The sequence below is a fragment of the Salminus brasiliensis genome, chromosome 24 (assembly GCF_030463535.1).
Source record: "Salminus brasiliensis chromosome 24, fSalBra1.hap2, whole genome shotgun sequence".
Lineage (NCBI taxonomy): Eukaryota > Metazoa > Chordata > Actinopteri > Characiformes > Bryconidae > Salminus > Salminus brasiliensis.
Window position 1 is genome coordinate 17,771,504 of NC_132901.1, and position 20,308 is coordinate 17,791,811.

Here is a 20,308-nt window from a genome sequence, read left to right on the forward strand (position 1 = left end):
ATGAAGGACTAGAGAATGACCAACGCAGACTGTGCAGCAGCAGATACAGAGCTTCTGTTTCTGACTGTACATCTACAAGGTGGACCAACAAGGTGGGAGTGTCTAATAGAGAGGACAGTGAGTGGACACAGCGTTTAAACACTCCAGCAGCACTGCTGTGTCTCATCCATTTGTACCACACACACTACTAACACTGAGAATGACCCACCACCCAAATAGTACTTGCTCTTTGGTGGTCCTGCAGGGTCCTGAGCATTGAAGATCAGGGTGAAGGGAGGCTAACAGAGTATGCAGAGAAGCATAGGGTCTACAGTCTGGAATTGTAGATCTACAAAGTGCCCCTTTAATGGGAGGTGGAGCTGATAGAATGGACTAGGTGGAGTAGGTTTAGTGAAGCGGTATATATATATATATATATAATCTTAAATCTCTAATTGCTTTTGTCTACACATCAAATTCAGTATATTACATATGTTTCTGTGAAGTAAAAGTTAAATATGGAAAAAAAAGCCCAAGAAGAGCAAGCAAAACCTCCCAATCATACGAAAAGCAGTGGAAAACGTGTGCAACTACAAACGGAAGTAAAGGAAGAAGCTACAGGAGAAACAAGGAGCACTTGGATGTTGTGGTAACAGGTGCAGGAGATACAAAGGAGGGTTTAACAGTAAAAACAAGCCTGAAATCATGTAAAATAGAGCTGTCCGTCCCTGTACATTTCAGAGAGGCAATGTGTTTTTTTAAAGCCCTACTTTTATACCCCAATTGCACATTCCAGTACAAAACAAAATAAACCTGAAGATGCTAAATGATCCATATGTCAACCCTCCAGTTGAGAAAAAAAAAATGGCAATGAAAATGTCTATGTACATATATAGACGTGTACAGTACATTTCGGCAACTTCAAGACCCCCCGCCTGCCTGTCATTATAATGTTAAATCTATACTATGTATATCGACTGTATTTACAGACGTTTCAGCCTTCATTAATTAATGCATATAGTGAATCTCATCATTGCAGTTCAGTGTCCCTTCTTACGTCCAGTCTGGGTTAATTATAATGTTTGTCCCACTACGAGCTGCTGAGGAAATTACAACAGTGTGTAAGAGTCTATACAGTCTCTACTGAAACGTGAGGCGACTGAGTCAGTAAGCACTAAGACTGTACCATTGATTAACCAATCCATTCCATTGAATTGTGTAGAAGTCTGTAGCAGTGCTAAGGCAATCAGTGTCACTGCAGACTGTATCACTTACTACACTTGACTGCCACATGTCCGTCCAAACCAAACTCTGAAAACAGTCGGGATGGTAGGAAACAGCTAAATAAAAAATAGATTTTTGTTTGTAAATTTGGTGCCATCTTTACTATGAAAATTCTGTATATGTATATGTATATATATATAGGAATGTAATGGTACGTGTATTGGTTAAAATACAGGGGGTCACAGTTTGGTACATGCAGTCACACAGAAAATACACAGTACATGCTATTAGGGCAAATACGGTAATGTCACAAGCATACATGTCTCTCGGGAACCTTAAGCCATAAACCACTGAGTTTGCATGGTACTGTGAGAACTACAGTGCTTTAAGACTACTGCTATGGTAACTGTAGTCTTGTTTGCCCCCCACGCCCTACTCCACTCAACTGGCTTTTAACATGTCATGTCATTTCAGCTCATGAAAGCTGGTGGTTTGGACTAGGACAACGTGTCTGTGTTTGTGTTCGTGTGTAAACTACAGGCTGTATCAACTACCTCAGGGGGGCTCTACATACAGCACTAAGCGGGACAAACTGTAACTTGCATGGGAGTCTACTCAAATAAGCAAACTCGTGCCATACCGTGAGGTCCAAACTGCAGCGTGAAGCAAACTGTGACTTGTGTGTACCTTTACACCCCTAGTGTATAATTTAGGGAATTGCACAGGAGTGATTAATGCGTAAAGCCTCACGTTACAGCAGATGATCACTCCTTGGCATTCAAAAGACTATTGGTTGTGAATATCGTCATGGGATTAAAGCAATATGCACACGTCTCCCTAGTATTTCATGCAAAAAAACGTCGAATGCTTTTTTTATCAAACTCCGCTTTCGCCGAATACACTGAGCGCTCCAAGTACAATCCAAGAGTATTTAAGATTATTGCACATAGCCTCTTCTGCTGAGGAATGCAAGAGAGTACATATCTACAGGCTAGTTTGACACTGAGCTACGCCTAGAAGCATCTACTGAAGCCTTTTCTGTTATTTGTTTTTTTTTAATCCAAGAGAATGATAAGGTTTTCCCTTACATATAGAAGAGGTTTTCTCTTAGTATTTTAAAAGTCTAATCTAAGGTAACTGACGTACAGTTAATACGTTACATACAGGCGCGAGAATAATTGATTTGAAAGGATGGGAGATGGGAGTATTCAGTCCTCAGTTGTTTCTTTTTTTGTTTTGTTTTTTTGCTGTCGTCAATACTGTAGTATAACTACCCCTACTTACTATATCCACTGCTGGAGCAATAGCCATGTAAAATTGCAAACAAGCAAATAAACAAACAAACAAAAAAAAAACACCCCCCCAAGAAAATTCTTAAATAAATAAATAAATAGATCGATAAATAAATATCGGTGCGACCCTGCGCATGTTCCAAAATGTCCTCTTGAATCCATGTGAAGCCTTCATATCTCCCGTAGTATCTGAGGTGATCCCCGTTGCCTGATGGAACTGTTGTCCAGGCATTTGTGTGTTTTCATGAAAAGACAAATGTTGAGTCACATCACACACACACACAACAAGTGTCCTGTGAGTGTCTTCCCGTTTGAGAAAAGTCTCCAGCAGGCTCCGAACATTCAGCTGCTGTTTTAAGCACTGAAAGGTGGCCAGTGGGAACACTTCGATACAGGTGCGAAGAAAAGTCCCAGTTTGTGTTTTCCGAAGGCATCGGATTCAATGAACCAAAGGCCGTGCATAGCAAATCTCACGTATCTCAAGTCTCCCCTTTCGCGCTCTCTCTCTAGCTCCCTGGATTATAAGTAAGCCCCTAGTACTGAGCAATATTGCTTATTCACTGCTGTTGATAAGATCATTTACAAAAAAATAAAAGATATATGTATATTAATGTACTTGGGCCTTCAAATTGGGTCTGGAGATTAAGCTACTGTACGAATCAAACCACAAGCCACTTCTTCAGTGAGTCCAGTAGCGTCATACATTCAGTTCATAAATGTCTTGATTTTAATGGAGTGATTTTAAAGCTATTTTTAAGCCTATCCCTCATGAGCTCCGTATTTCAAGGTCAATGAAGCTTATTCTAATTAACTGAAGGAGTTTGGATTCATGCGTTAGTCACAAACCTAAGAACATCTCAAATTCAGACACATCGCCCAACACTAGAGGCAAACTTAACTTTGCTGTTCCCACCTTTCTTAAACCAACAAGCGCTAATGCAGCAGAGCCCGCATCCATAAAGTCAATGAAAAAGAAGAATCCTCCCCAACATCCGCTCCTACTGAATCGAACGCCATGCATGGGTGGGTTTTTTAGGTAGCGACGCAAGGTTTAAATAGACATGGATGAGGCTTCTGGAGAGGATGGTTCACAGACTTATTGGGCGCCTGTGAGTGTGTGTCTGTGGAGGTCAGATGGAAACGGGGCAGACGATGATTTTGTCCTCCAGCATGACGCTGACCACCAGGAAGACGATGTACAGGAGGAACATGATGAAGCCCAGCAGCTTGCTCATCTTCCACTTGCAGGCGGCGATGGAGATGATGACGAAGAGGAGCATGAGGAAGAGCAGCACAATGGCACAGAAGAGCCCATTACTGCTCACCGTTATGGGCTTCAAGCCGTTTATTAAGGAGTACAAGAGCCATGGGAACGGTAACCTGGGAAACACAGGAAGCAGAATCCCCTGAAATGCCTCACAGCGTTGGAATGGAGCAGCATTGCAGTTTCCTACGACTCAAAACGGTGAACAACTGACACTGATGTCCACTTTAATTGTATTTTCATACTGCACTGCTCTGTCTATTAGCTTAAGGATGTGCAAAAAGCATCATACTTGCTACCACTTTATAATTAGACTACTGTGATAAAGGACTTGTAAATGGTTCCAACGTGTTTACTAATGACTACTAATTAGGTAATAAACAAATTAAAATCATCAGCTTTTATCAAATGCATAAGCCTTTATGAGGGTTGTCTTATTATAAAGTGGTTCAAATAAAAAGGGCAACAGTGAACTGTAGCTTTAAATAATGAGCCCACATTCATCCATTCTGCTACAGTTCAGATCTTGCTGGTTAGGAATCTTACTACTAGTGCTCTACCAGTCAGCTTCAGCAGACATCTGTTCAGAAGTCACTACAGTTTAACACCAGTTGGCCTATATTAACCTATGAAATTACTACATTCCCATTTTTAAGGTCTGAGCCATTGATTTACCTTGATAGTACTGTTAATCGTGATGTTAATCTTTGCAACTCAAAAATGATTATATGATTATGTGATACACTATACACACAATAAGGCCAAGAGTTTGGCAGTGTTAATAACTCATTTTAATATACACAGACCGTCTGAGATGCCGAGAACCACTGCACTAAGACAAAAAATAACGAGGTCAAATGAACATTTGTTCCTAAAAGACATCTTTTTATTGAAGGACCTTTTTTTAAATACAGTCCTACAGTATATAAATAAGGCATTGTTTCTCCTTCCTCCCTCCCAGACCCACCCCCTAAGAAGTCACATGAAAACAAAAAGACCAGCTAAAGCAATGCTAAGTGCAACGACAGCCTACATGATGTACATGTTCCAATAAACACTTTTTAAATCTAAGTAGAGAAATATCATATATACTGTTTGTATGTCAATCTAAACATGGGTTAGATGTCTCAGCTGGCTGGCCATTTGTCAAAAAGGAGTTGGCAAGTTTTCAGGAAGGTATAATCACTATTACTAAATAAGTAGCAAAGACTCTCCATATGCAGTACATTTCCCAAATCCCTAACCCACTGCTGGAATAGCGAGCTACCCTACACTGCTGTAAGATAAGGCACTTGGACAGCAATGCACAAATGGAAATGCCTTGACTTTAATATTTATTCATGGATGGATTAGCTACCCCTGCTCTAAAAATTGTGAGTAAAGGATCCCATATGATAGTTTTACTAAAGGCCTTTGACATTTAATTGAATATAAAGGACCAAAAAGAATTTAGCTTGGAGCAGGACCAGAACTGATGGGTAAGTGTTCCGATGTCATTTACACTTATTGCATAGAGGAGAGATGATGTGAAGCTTGGATTTGCAGTAATAGAGTCTATGGAATACTTTAAATTGAATCAAGGTATGTCTGGTATTTATTTTCTATCAAGAATGGCCTCCGATATATCCTCGGACAATACCACACAAGACTTTAAAGTATCACACAAAAAGGAGACTAAACCCTTAGTGCCTGGTACATGATGAAGAATAATATGCTGTATGTTTGGGCAAAAGGGCTCTCTGTATAAACTGCCTTTAATTAGCTTTACATACCAAGATAATTTTTAACGTATAAAGAATCTTCACTAGATGTAAAGGTTCTTTACCAGATGTAAGGTTCATCACACTGCTTCATTATGGAAGCAAACGTGGCTCTTCTATGGCATTGCTCAAAGAACCCTGTAATAGTATGCATGGTTTCTTGATGTACTATTCAACACCTAGTACTATATGCAGACCTAGTACTAAAGGCAGATCTTTCTTTTAGACATATATCTCTCAGGACATTTAACCAATTTAACCAATTCTCTGATGACTGGACAAATAGTCTTTCCTGGACAAATAGTAGTTCCTGTTTTTTCCAGATTCCTCAACACTTTTAACACTGACTGACAAAATAAGAAAAGTAACCAGCAAGATCCAAGGATTAACAGTATGGATGAATATAGATTTAATTTTTTGAAGAAAGCTGTAAGTCATTGTTGCTCTTTTTATTTGTGCTAAATTAATAACCATCAATAAACAATCATAAACCCATTCTGAAACCTTTAAAAGGTTGTATTTAAAAGTGGTAACCCTTCAACTGGAACTGGTTTTGCAAATTTACATTCTGTTTTGGTTATGTTTGCACTGTAATTTGAATTGAATTTGCAATTAAAATATATAAAACATGACAATGATCAATCAAGCTAATGCTAAGACACAAGCAGCACAATTGAACATTATAATAGTAGTTTATTATCTTTGTGAGAGGCTTTTTTACCCCACTGTGATGTCGAAGATGTTGGAGCCCACAGAGCTGGACACAGCCATGTCCCCGAGACCTTTCCGTGCCACAATGACACTGGTGATAAGATCCGGAATAGAGGTTCCAGCTGCCAGGATTGTCAGACCCATAATCTCTTCTGTGATGCCGATTGTCTCACCAACCTGCGGAAGATACATACAGGACTGCAGTCGTGAGGCTCAGTGAAGGCTTATTTTGACATTTGACTTGGAATAAAAACTTCATTCTGTGCCTTACGCTGGAAGAATGCTTCAAGGGCCAGTAACGTTTTCCTTGATTTAGCACAGATTCCACACCTCAGCTAATGACCAAACTCTTAATGAGCTGAAATGCATGCCCTCAAATTCAAACAGGCCTTTGGTTTATTTACTCACTTTGTTAGGGTTCAAAAAATAGGTGTAGCTGAGTTTCACTATATTTATATAACATTTTTTATATAGATGACACATTTTTTATGGTAATATGGAAGTTTGAATACACTGGCACAATTATCATATATTAGCTGCAATAAAAAAAGAACAATCGCAGGCATGTGTTCAAAGATAGGTCTTGCCAGTCTCATAACTCTTTGAAAAAAAATTATTAACAGCTGTTAAAACAGCTTTAAACAAGCAGGCGAACACAAATCAGCCCAGCTAAACCATCCTGAAGCACACCAACCATTCTGCAACAAAAACAGCATTGAGATTTTCAGGCTTCAGAATTTCCAAACAAAGAACAATACAGGGAGAACGTTCCAGACTCTCCCAACAGCACCCAAAGCACTGTTTGTTTGGTCAGGATGCTCCAGCTTTAACTATCTATCATTCCCATAAATCAGTGGGAAAATACTGAAGGTGCATCTACCTTGCAATTTGTACAGCCCTGAGGCTACAGAATAAACCTCAAACTCCTAGTGCAATGACCACTATTCTATAAACTAAAATACAAACATTAAGGCTGTGAGAGACGTCTTTCTAAGTTACTGCTTTGTGTAACTTGCTTCAGCCCTTTGAATCCTGGCTAAATTATTCAGTTAATGATTCTAATACAGAAGCTCTTGAGAATTACTTCGTAGCCATTTTAGTTTAGCACATTTTGTGAAGTCCCACAAGGTTCCATCTTAGGTCCAATGTAACTTACATAAATGAGGACAATAAGCTAGTCAGGACAGTGGAGAAGTGAGGTTTTGGCTTAAATAATGCAGGGTAAATATGTCCAAATCTTTAATAAGTCAGACAACAACAATTAAAAACACTGACAGTAAACCTAACATTTCAGTCATGCTATTTCAAATCAGGAATGTAGAGGATCCACCAGATCTGGAGCTGTCTATGTTCTAGTGATTATATGTAGCGAGTGTGTAACAGTAAGTACAGCACTGAAGCGTTATAGCTTTCACAACTAGGTACAATTTGTCATGAATGCTGTCCTGATTAGAGAAGCCTTTCAGCTTCTCACACCTGCACAAACCCCCTGCTCATCCCCTGTAACAGTCAGGATTGTCAGAAAGAAGAACGAATGAGCTGTAGAGTGAGACAAGTTGCTCATAACGTCACATTTAATCTTTGATCTAAACACCCATCTCTCATCACACCAGTGAGTCACAGAGCACTGCCGACACCTCACAGCTACAGCGCTGTGTATCACTAAGCCAGCTGACGCCAATGTCTAGAACTAGACTAGACCATTGGCTCAAAGATATCGCAAATAGGAACTACTGAAGACATCTGCTTACTTCATAATCTGACTGCATCGTGTTCCATAACTGCAGGTTACTGGAGACCTTCAGGCACGACACATGTAAAACTGGGAAGCACTTTAGTAATTAAGCGAGCTACAAGGCAGTTTTGGGTACCGCCATAGTCCCAGCCTCAAATGCTCTGTTCACACTGAAGCTACATCTCCAGGATTCTGTCCGTTCCACTGGACATCTGCGCATTCATGACAGAGACGTTATAAATGAGGAGACTGGCCACTGGTTGAAGTGATGGGTGAGGATGGTAAACAAGGCTTTCTGAAACACTGCTTTCTGGAGCTTTTCTGGTAAGAATATCGCAAAACCTGAATTCATTAGCACACATGTTCATTATTATTATTTTTACTGTTGCTGTGAAACATTCAAAAATCTTTTTATTAAGTCTTCAATTTTTATCTGTGTGCTTTTCATGTTCTTGGTTCTCAGAACATGTACATTTGTAAATGTTAATCATGTAAATGAAATCCTGGTGGGTCTGAACCAAACCCAAACTGATTTAACTCTGCTTGTCTAGTCCCTGTTGTAGATGTACTGCAAATAGAACAGGACTCTCTAGAGCAGATAAACAGGAACCTATTGGCACAATGGAGTGGTCTAAAGCCCCTAGCAATGAGCTCTGCAGCAGTGGAACTGTGTTCTCTGGAATGATGGATGGTGCTTCATCCAATACTTTTGGGATGAGTTGAGGAGTTGGGGCTGAGGTGGGGTGGTGAACATTCAGCATTCTGACCTTACTAACATTTTTGTCGCTGAATGCAATCAGATTCTCACAGCAGTGCTCCAAAATCTAATAGAAAGCCTTCCATGGACAGTAGTATTTAATCCCCTTGATTAGAAAAAAACAACAACGAATGAGCAGGTGTCCCAAACCTTTTGTCCGCACAACGTATAAGAAAGTTAAGGTCTCTACCCCAGCTTGATCAAGTCAAGTTCACATAAATAAACATAGAGTTTAGGTGCTTCCCTGCAGTGTCCTGTCAGTATCACACGTACCTGGTGAGCCCACCACACCATCAGGTAGGAGAAGCCAGCGATCCAGCAGATTGCTCCCAGAAACGTGATGGGGAAAAACTTCTTGGATGTCTAAAAAAAAACAAAACAAAAAATAAACAAGGGAAATGTAATTACACACGTTTGCATCACTGGGGTGAGACCAGCATCGAGCCTATCTCTCTCTCTCTACACAAAACTCACAGGTTTCCTGACGTCGGGAAGCGTGATCCACAGGGGAAAGACGATAGGCAGGATGAAGAGGTACGTGAATCGCTTGCGACACGTCTCCGGCCAGGACAAGCTGAGAGGCTGGTCATCCTCCTCGTCTTCTTCACCCTGTTTGAAGAGAAGACACAATATCAACAGAAACCTGATTTGATAAATGAATCATTTATTAAATCGGAAGTGCTTACACATGCATGCAGACACACACACACCAATTCACACACACACACAAACACCCTGGCCAATTAGAGTGGCATAAATTCCTTGGAGATCAATGGCCACTTGTCTAAACATGCCATGCAAGTGCTTGAGTGTGGAATACTTTGTAGGGCTGTGTTGTGTCTCTCTCTTTCTCTCTCTCTCTCTCTCTCTCTCTCTCTGGTTTGTTAGAGCATATGCTACAGTAAGGACACAGGGGTCCCACTGAGATGATCTGTCACCTGCCTTGTCGTAACCTTGGTGATGAGAGTCGCTGAGACAGAGCAAAAGCAACAGCACGCTAACTATGCGCTGTCTCTCACAAAATACACAGACTGTCTCTCTCTCTCTCTCTAATGCACACATCCACTCCCACACAGCTCCTTTCACGCAAACACACACTTCTCTTTTACACTGTCTTCCACAGAAGGGAGCTGAGAGTTGTCAAAAATGGGTCAAGTGGCTGAAACAGTCACTACAAGGGCGGCTTTGACAGCCTGTCTGTACATGTTCCCAAGAGTTTTCGCTCTTTCTTTCACACCAAAGGTACAAAGCTATTTTCAAGCTAACATTTACATTTTAATGAAATGATGTGCCAACCTCATTGTACGTGTTATGTCTTGCATATTATGGCAATCGGCTTTTGCCTAAAATGCCACCGGCGATGCAAGCTTACCAGTAAAAACTTAAATTCTACTCAAAGGTCTCTGTAATGCAGCCTTAACTAGTCCAAGTTCTCATTTCAGATAGCAGCTATGAACGTGTTACTAGTAACTATGACGATGACTTGTTTTCCACGATGACTGTGGAAAACAAGGACAGCCTGGATCCATTCCCTTCCGTTCTACAGAAATAAAGCTGAAACGGTCCGCAATGAGGTGGAGCCAGCCTTGCCTACTTCGGAAGAAACAATGAATAAGCAGATGTCCCAATATTTTTGTCCATATAGTATATTGAAAACTCTTTTTTTTTTACTCGTTCCAATAATTTCTACTAGTAAAAAAGGAATTACAGATCAGAGAACGGCAAATTTCATGTAAATGGTAATATAAGGTCATGTCATCCTGACAATGTGACTAGTCAGAACTGCTTTATGAATCTACAGATCTGATATTATTACTAATAACACTTTCATAGTTGATATCTGAGAATAGGAATGTTTACTAGTAATGCATAGCTAGATCTGAAAAAAAAAATAGAGATCTGAATTAGAGATCTGAATTACGGCTCAACCCGGCTTGCCATTGCGTACCGTCTGAAGGCTATGAGCACTATGTTTGTTTTGTATGACGGGTGAGCAGATTCTAAGCTCAATGGGTTGTCTGAGGGCTGTATGGATGTTGTGTGACAGTTGTGTTGGCAGTACTTGAGCACTGTGCCAATCTGTTGAGCGTTGCTGTTGTTTTCCTGTAGGACAGGTGCGCTGCTCCTAGCAGCTCATTAATGGAACTGCTGAATCAGAACAGTCAGCTAGCTGTAACAGCCTGTGTGTGCCTGAGCACGTCCTGCCTACTGATTACTAACAGTATCTAGTCCATACTGAGCATACTGCAGAATGACTTGTGCCTTCTGTTCGGCGTGCCATGCGCCCAAAATGTCAGTGCAGAAGGAGCTTTACAGCTTTACTCTTTGATTAGCTACAGTGCACCACAGGACAGAAAAAAATTTAAATATCTGATTTATTTGATTTCTTAGCACTTTTACAATCTTTCAAATGTCTGTGTGTGTTTTCTTTATATAATTTCTTGCTAATTTAGAATTTTCTACCCATTTTGGAAGGTCAACTACCCAATCCCCTCTCACAAGCATGTCTCCTGACACATATAAAGCCAGCCTCCGCCTCTTTTTGAACTAGCCAGCCAACCCAAGTGCCGGATCACTAGCTCAGATACAACAGCTAACAGGCGCCAGTGCTGACCAGTATCAGACTAGGAGTGATGTGGGGAGGAAGTGCCATCAACCCACCCCTGAGAGAGCAAGGCCAGTTGTGCTCTCTCTGACCCCGGCTGCTGATGGCAAGCAGCATGAGCCTCGGATCATTGTGGCAGAATTATAGTGCACTGGACCACTTCATGGTGCTTTTACCACTCATTCAGACAGCTTTATTTATTTATTTAATTTTGAGCCTCAAGCTGTTCTGAAATTAATTGAAATCTTTTTCGTCTACCAAATCAAAAAGAGCCCACGATTAGAGCTGCGGTTGTGGTCGGTTGGAACGCTTTACCGTAATAGACGAAAAAATACAGTGAATCTAATCTCTCCTGGGCAGACTGCGAATTAGACAGAAGACTGAAACAGAATTTGATTGACGCTCATTGAAGTGGATTAGCCCTGTAATATTTTTATACATGTTTTCATTCCTTTCCTGAGTGACTACTGACTTGAGGGCTCTTTTTTAATGTAAAAATAGCTGCAGTTTGAGCTCCCAACATCCTGCTGTTTTTTTTTAAGTGACCTTCAAGCTGCTTTGTGGGGTGTGTGTGCGTGTGATCAGGGCATCCACCAGGAGGAGCAGAGTAATTATCGAGCGGGTGCGCTCCTAGACACACCTGCAGGTGCAAACACAGCGTTGTTGCTTCCTGCCAGATGCACGCAGGTGCACTGTGGGATGGCGGGGTGTGGGCTGCTGAAAATAGATCCAGCAGGAGTGTGCCAGAGAGGAGAGCGAGGTGTCAGCAAAACCTCACACATACACCCACACACAGCCACGCACACATAGGGAAGAGTCTCAGGGACACCAAAAGGAAACGCTCTGTCCATTGAAGGAGACGACATCTTAACAGTTGAGACATCTGACTGAGCATGCTAATTTTACTTGGATGAGCACAGCCATTAACACGTGCATACAGATGAATAGTTTTACTCAGTAGCATATGTTCCCCTCCAAATCTCATGCTGAATGTGTTAATATGTTAAACTGAGGCCTTTACTTGACTTATTTACCGCCTGGGAGTTTTGCATTGTTAGACTGCATCTAAAACACACACCAAGAAGAGGAAAAATTGATCCGCTATGTATCGGTATCGATATTGGGAAGATTTTCAAGCAAAATATGCGATTAGCATTCAGGTTGTTTAGATGATCAGATCATCTATGTGAGGAAAGGATTACAGCAGCTCTGCGCGAAGCTGCTTGGTTTATCGGGTGTATTGTCAGGGCCACAGTACCATGCTCTCTCAGCTTCGCACCATCAGCTCCGGATATGATGTCACGTAAAGCTAGCCTCAGCACGCTCTTTTTCCAGGTAATTGTAAAGAATAAAATCAGCTTGGAATTCAGATTAAATCCAGGTTTTCCTGAGGAGACTGAAACTCCTTATTGGCGTGTACGCATTATGGACCAATATTAAGAAATTAAGCAATGGGCCACCACATTTGCACTCTCTTTAGTTTAGGCTCATTCACTGAAGCAGTAGCTGCGAATAAGGAGCCAAATGAACTGGGAGCTGTGCATCTCCAACGCCAGCATCCTACTATTTCCTTTACTAAAGAACACTTGGACCATTGAACATGCTTCTAGAGGAACAGAGTAAAGACTTTTAACACCACTAACCGGACGCCCCCCCCCCTCAAGACAGTACCTCACCCAGCCCAGCCGGTACAGTGAGTACTAGAACACTGCAGAGCTACCGAACACCACCAACCACACAAAACAGCAACCAGTGCAGACCACATTTAACCACAGCCAAAAACCCAGCAACAACAGTCGGAAAGCTACAGGAACTGTGTCTAAAGTGATGGAGTTTTTAGCGCTAGATAAGGAGCTCTTTCCGTCGTGTTTCCACTTTGAGCCTCACTGTGCAGTTCTGTACGGGAAGCATTTTGAATGTGGCTGATTCTAAAAGTACATTTCATGCTGAGAGACAATGTGTGGTACATTACAGAAGCCCTGCACGATGCTGCATTACCATGTAATGCCTGGAAAGGTTCATGTAGCATCCAGCCCTGCCCTTAATCGGTATCGGCTGAAACATGTACTGAAAGACGATCAGTGATCAATATCGGCTCCAACAAACACTGATCGACCTATCTCTAATTACAATAGCTATAACAAGTCTCTTTACTGAAGCAGTAGCTGCGAACATGGAGCCAACTTCAGTCAATGAATAAGAGGCTGTGAACGAATTAGAAAGCTGTGGAACTACCTTTAGAATCCTACTGTTTCCTTTATTAACCACTTAACGCAGCGAGGGTTATTACACAGTAACTACAGGGACGTTTGAACAATTTGGTGGGTGATATTCTTTGGTAATAGAAGTTTGCTGTAACACTCCTGGCCCGTCTGCAGACCAGAAGCTGTTTAAAGGGTTCTTGAAGAGCTCCTGAATCGTTCATTAGCCCCAAAAGCACTGATCAGTCTATCTCTAATTACAATAGCTATAACAAGTCAAATCAGTCAAACAAACACTTGGTGTTGAAGTTGGAGGATTTGGTGTTAAGCTTTGTCAAACCTTCTGATATGGTGCCAATCACATTTTAAACAGTGTCCTGAAGTTATTGGTGTAGGGATACTCTCAGCTCAAGCTGACTGGTGTCTGACCATGGCAAGTGCAAATGGCACTCGGCGGCTAGAGGACACACCTGCTTCTTTCATATCAACAAGTTTCAAGTGTTTCCCTTTGTCTGTTCTTTGGGAGGGTTGGCCTTAAGCTTTGAAAGTTTATATACTGCTTAAGTGGAGCAACGTGGACAAAACATTTCGTTCATTTATTATTTTGTACTTTTCTAACATTAGACATGCTCTTCAGTCATGAGCTACTCTCAACTGTGACCTACTGCCACTAGTTAAACCAACTGTAACGTGTATGACTGTCTGTTCAAAGCAAACGAAAGGAAAACTAGTCTTAAGCACTTGTGAGGTTTTGTTGGGTTTGGGGGGTACTGTTACACCCCAAACTGTTACACCCACATTTGAATTAATTCGATTTTCTGTTCAGGTGCAAAGCGCACACCGCGTGAATGTAACGGGAAAAGCCTACAGAGAAGGTCAACACTACCGGTGATCTGTGAGCGGCGGCACAGAGAGGGCTCCATCGGACAGCCATTACAGTAGCTAACGAGTTGGAGTCACTGCAATATGAGAGAAATGACTCCAGTATATTACAGGATATTGAATCCAGTAAGACTCTCATCACTCTCCAGCTCTGTTTCTCATTCCCTCAGTCAACCCACAGCCTGATCGTAATTTACAGGGAATGAAGTCAACAAATGTCTCATGATACCAGAACAAACTAAGTTCAGCTTTCGGCTGCAATGCTTTTTACAAAATTCCAACTAAAGACTACACTGCTTTGGGGAAAAAAACCCTTACATACGATTACGTGACAACATGTGTCTATTAGGTCTGCAACGACATGACTATTTTGGGAGGTGAATAATCTATTGATTATTGAAATGAATAATCTTTAGATTATCAACTGCTCTTGTGTAGCTCTTGTGTAATAACTCTTATGTAGCTGTTAGCTTTCAATTTTAAATTAGCTTGAGGTTGTGGAATATTAACGATGAATAAAACGCCAATATCCTTTTCCTGTCAAAAACAATAGATATGCAACATAGCAGCAATAAAATATAATACAACTTAACCAGTTTCCTTATATATTTTTAGATCAGCAAAAAGGGGGATGGTCATTTTAGCATTCAGCATTTGTGCTGTATGTATTAGCGACTTTTATTTTGACAGTCTGTTGTTATGACATGTTAGTGGCTGATTGGAGTAATTTTTTCTTTCATTTATTTTCCCATCAAAAGTTAATAGTGTCCTTTGCCCATGACAGTAGTTTTGCACTCCAACTCCAACACTACAACTGACTGGTGTGTCCGCTCATCTATACATTCAGCAAAAACCCAGCAAACCCAGTTAACTGGATAATTGAACATGATTGGAATTTTGGAAAGTTGTCAACAGGTAGTCTTATGACCAAGAGTCAATGTTACCTAATTATGAGCTTGTGACAACGCTGTGGAAAATGTAAACAGTGAAATCTTTGGACGAAGTTGCAGAAACATTGTAAGAAACTAGACAACGACCAGGGGTGGTCATAATACTCTGATATGCCTGATTATACCTGTCATATCTGTCAATATTGCCACATTTTTTCAATGTGTAGAATGTGTAGAATACATACATAGTCATTTTTTCTTTCATTTAGTTCCCCATCAAAAGTTAATAGTGGAGTCCGTCATTCTGAGGTTGACTTACTTGAAGATCGCTCCTTTTTACACTTTTTAGCACGTTTCCATGTGAGAAGGTTTTGTGTTTTGCACTCTTTAATTATATGAAAATCAATTGTGGACTCAACTCAACTTATATCAAATGTGGAACAAAAATGAACTGTGGTTATAATGGTTGACACTGAGGGCTCCAAGTAGCTCAGCAGTCTAATGCGCTACCGCTACGGCCTAGGTGTTGAGAATTCGCATCTCGAGCCATGCCGCTTTGCCATCAGCGGCCAAGAGAGTCAGAGAGAGCCCACTTGGCCGTGCTCTCTCTGGGTGGGTAGATGGCACTTTCTTCCCTCATCACTCTTAAAGCGATGCTGACCAGCAAAGGCGTCTGTTAGCTGGTGTGGAAGAGCTGGAGAGCCGGTGATGCCTGTTGGCTGCCTGGCAATGCCACATTTGCAGCAGTTAAAAAAAGAGGCAGTTGCTTCCGATCTTCTGCGACTTCACAAGCAGTCAGCGTTAGTATATTTTATCAGTACACTCTCCACCACTAGAAAGAGCTAGGGAAAGTAAATAAGGGCCTAATGTGTCTGGATTGGAATGAAGCCCATCTCCTATCTCTCTCCACAGGTTCAGTACTTGCACTCAGGCTTACTCACACTTCATCAACAGAGCCAGACGACCCTTCTAAGCTACAGTGCGTGGCGTGTGTGTATGAAAGGAATACTTAGGCATATGGGCATATGTTGTGTATGAGTGGCAGGGCATATAAACCGATGTCGTGTTTGAGTGAGCTGGAACTGAGCATGGTTGTTGGCCCCTCGTGACCTGGTTGTCTTGGTGACATTGAGAGGGCACTCTCCCTGCCTGCATGCAGGCTGTGCCATCTGTTCGACTGGCATCGTGCTGTGCCAACAGGGGGCAGAGGGTGAGGGCTCTTCATCATCCAAACGAGAGGGAAGCCGGGGAGTGTGTGTTTGTGTGTGCGTGTGGTGTGTGTGTGGTATAGATCAGTAGGTAGAGTTTGTTTTCTGATGAGAATAAAGTGTGATGTTAATACAGAATTCAGTCACTTCTGTTCAGATAGCATTTTGCTCACGATTATCACAATAATACAACACACATACCCTGCTGTCTCTACATATGCTATGTCTTTTGCACACATGCACATACAGTCATGTAAGAAAATCCATGAAAACCTATGTGTTTTTAACATTATAACAATTTTTAAACATATGGACATCTGATCTTTAATTAAAAAATACTGACAAATTAATAGAGGTAATATAACTAAACACATACAACTGCAGAAATGCCCTAATAGCTGCTGTGTCCCCCTGAAATATCCTCAATTACACGTTTCCTATAACCATCTACCAGTCTCTGACATTGACTCCATGCAGAATTCCTTCAGCAGTGCAATGTGTCAGCTCAGTTACTGGACAGATTGTCTCACCTGTAGGTCTTCTGTTGAAATTTTAGGAGGGTTGGAGACTTCCTAACACATATAGTGGTCTGCTCTTGGGCTGGACTTGCTGGAACAGCCTGATCTGGCCTTGTTGGCAACAATCAAGAGCAAACCAAACTAAAAGGGTTCAAACAAGGCAGGCTTCTCCTGAATCCTCCCTAACCATGTTCTGATCCTCCGCACCTGATTCTAATTTCAGGTTTCAAGTCTTTAAAGTAGTCACAAATGCAGGTGTTCAAACTTATTCCTTACTAAAAACATTTAACAGCATTTCTATTAATTTCATGTTTAATTTATATTGCTTCAGTTAAATACATATACATACTAATAGTGGGAATAGCCACCACTCGCAGAAGTCGCTGTTCCCCTCCGGCATCAGTGGCCCATGGGGCACCACTGTTATGCCGTTGGGAAGCACTCAATGTGCGAGAAGCCCATTCTTGGTACGCCTTCACTACGATAGCGTTAGAACATCCCACAAAGTTAGTGGCTTCCATGCTACCACCTTTCGCCCGGTATCCTATTATTATGCCCTTTTGCACATGAGTCAAATCGCGTCCTTTGCCCATGACAGTAGTTTTGCACTCTGCTACAACTGACTGGTGTGCCCGCTCATTTATACATGCAGCAAAAACCCAGCAAACCCAGTTATGTTTTAAAACAAATGATGCGTTCTATTTTCTGAAACTAGATAATTGAACATGATTGGAATTTTGGAAAGTTGTCAACAGGTAGTCTTATGACCAAGAGTCAATGTTACCTAATTATGAGCTTGTGACAACGCTGTGGAAAATGTAAACAGTGAAATCTTTGAATGACGTTGTAAAAACATTGTAAGAAACTAGACAACGACCAGGGGTGGTCATAATACTCTGATATGCCTGAGTATACCTGTCGTATCTGTCAATATTGCCATATGTTTTCAATGTGTAGAATGTGTAGAATACATACACATTCTCTCTCTCTCTCTCTTTCAAAAAAAAGAGACGGTGTGTGTTGTAATTTAACTGACTCACCGTGTCGCCCTCCTGCCCTGCCGTGCCGTTTAGAGGCGGAGACACTTCCACTTCCACACTGGAGCTGTTCGGTAGATTCTTATCTAAAGTAAACACAACAAAGAGTCAAAGCAGGGTCATACTCCAGCGAGATGTGTGTGCTGTCTATGTGTGAACGTAAGTTTTGAATATTGATATTACTGTGCAGACAGAAGATCAAAGTAAAATGCCGTCAATGGCACCGCGCCATTTGAGTTGTGTTAAGATGCTAATATGGTAATGTGGATCTGTTAGCATAATTGGCCTGCTCAGACCGAGATGTGTGTCTCTCTTTGATCAGTATGAGTGAGAAGCTGGAATATTAAAACTGCGATGGAAATCTGCATGCTTTCTACAATGATTCTCGCTGCAGAAGCTGCCAGGCTAACTGTTAAACTTACCAGCCACTCCGTTGGCATCTTCCACTTGGCATTTCTTTTTGGCAATTTTGTGAAGAATTGACGCCTTCTCTCGGAACTTTCCTGGAAGACGCAGGGAGAGAGTGAGAGTTTGCTCAGAAGACTATGTTATAGCCCACTGTTACTTACCAACTGCTGTCAGGAGTGTCTGAATTGTACTGCACCATTCACTTATTTAACGCGTATGCTTTTTTTTGGAAAGTGAAATATGTCTAACAGACACTATGTCCAAATGTTTGTGGACACCCCTTCTAATGTATGCAGGTGTGCAAATATGTGCAAATGCACACACACAGCTTGTCTAGTCCATGTAGAGAAGTATTGCCAATAGAATAAAACTCTCTGGAGCAGATAAACATGAACCTATTGGCACCATGACTACCATGTATAATGCCAGGCATGGACTAGAGGGGTATAAAGAGCTTTAAACTATGGAGCAGTGGAACTGTGTTCTCTGATGGAATGATGCTGGTGCTCCATCCAAAACTTTTGGGATGAGGTGGAGTGGTGATCTTTCAACATCCTGACCTCACTGACACTCTTTAAGACCCTTGATATCGGAAGAAACAATGAATGAGCTGGTGTCTCAATACTTTTGTGCATATAGAATAGTTGCACAAGCTTTTCACAGATATCTTCTAGGAGGTCGACCAAATTCACATAACAAAGGCAAACTTAACGACTGGCCTTGCTTAAAGTCTGGACGATGTGTTTGTCCCAGCGAGTGCATTAGTACATAGCTACTGGTCGAAGTGATCAGCCTTCTTTCCGTGTGAAGTGTGTTTTTTTTCCAGTAGTGAATGTCCTGACCCATCACTGTATGACCTTCCCAACAAAATCATTAATTGTGATTGGCTCCCTGCCCACCCTGCTGTCTGTTGCTAACGGCAACCGCCCCAGCCAGCCACTCTAACCCCACTGACATGCACATCTGCATCACGCGACCTTTACATCTCGTGACCTATTCATCACATGTCCTCGGGTATCACTTGGAACCATCTGCAGAATCACTCGGAGCTGTGGGAGGTTCTTGCAGGGGGTTTAGGAGAAGGGCTGAGGCAGGGAAGCTCCAGATGCTTTCAAGGTTATTTGGAGGGGAGTTCAGGAACTCAAGCTGAAACACATGTTGGGGAGGGTCAAGAGTTCTGACGGGTGTTGCGAGATCGGAAAAATCATAGGATGTGTCGCGTGAAGCCCTTTCTTACTTCTGGGAGAACAGGAATCCAACGTAACTCTATTATTAGAACATAAAACACGGCGTAGTGATGAGGAGCGAAGTTAAAATTAGGAACCAACGTTGCCCTTTTCTCTCCGACATCAGAAAGAGCAAGCAAGCCGATTTGTCATTCTGCTGGCTGTGATGTGAGTCTAACTCATCCTCAAAGAGACTAAAGCAATTCCACCATAACCAGACGTCTCAGAACTGTTATTATTGGATTAGAACGAGAGAGAGAGAGCGTGAGAGAGAGAGAGAGAGAGAGAGAGAGAGAGAGAAAGGGGGGTGGGTGGAGAGAGCGCGAGAGAGGGGGAGGGATGTCATTATTACATTAGCTCTGTGTTGCTGCTATTGCATAACTCCTCCCAGAATGACTCACTGTTCCTCGCTTCAGTGCTGTGACGTGCATTTCTCACTTCTGTGTGTGTGTATGTGTGTGTGTGTGTTTAACTGTACGTGTGTGAGGGAGATTTCTGTAGCTTCTAAACATGAAGATGATGCTGTATGCTTTCACTAATTGCACTCTGATCTCCCTTATTAAGGATATATCTTATGTGTCGATGAGAACATGCTTTTAATGATTTAGAGG

At 41.7% G+C, this 20,308-nt stretch overlaps 1 protein-coding gene across 1 annotated transcript in view; it reads right to left on the minus strand.

Annotated features, from left to right (window-relative positions):
* Window positions 1-323: 323 nt before the first annotated feature.
* Window positions 324-20,308, minus strand: part of LOC140546507 (sodium/potassium/calcium exchanger 2) — a 57,285-nt gene continuing 37,300 nt past the window's right edge. The window contains 6 exon segments of the mRNA XM_072669850.1: window positions 324-3,875; window positions 6,241-6,407; window positions 8,996-9,085; window positions 9,197-9,331; window positions 18,067-18,149; window positions 18,486-18,566. Coding sequence (XP_072525951.1) covers window positions 3,626-3,875; window positions 6,241-6,407; window positions 8,996-9,085; window positions 9,197-9,331; window positions 18,067-18,149; window positions 18,486-18,566 — 806 coding nt within the window. The 3' untranslated portion in view covers window positions 324-3,625.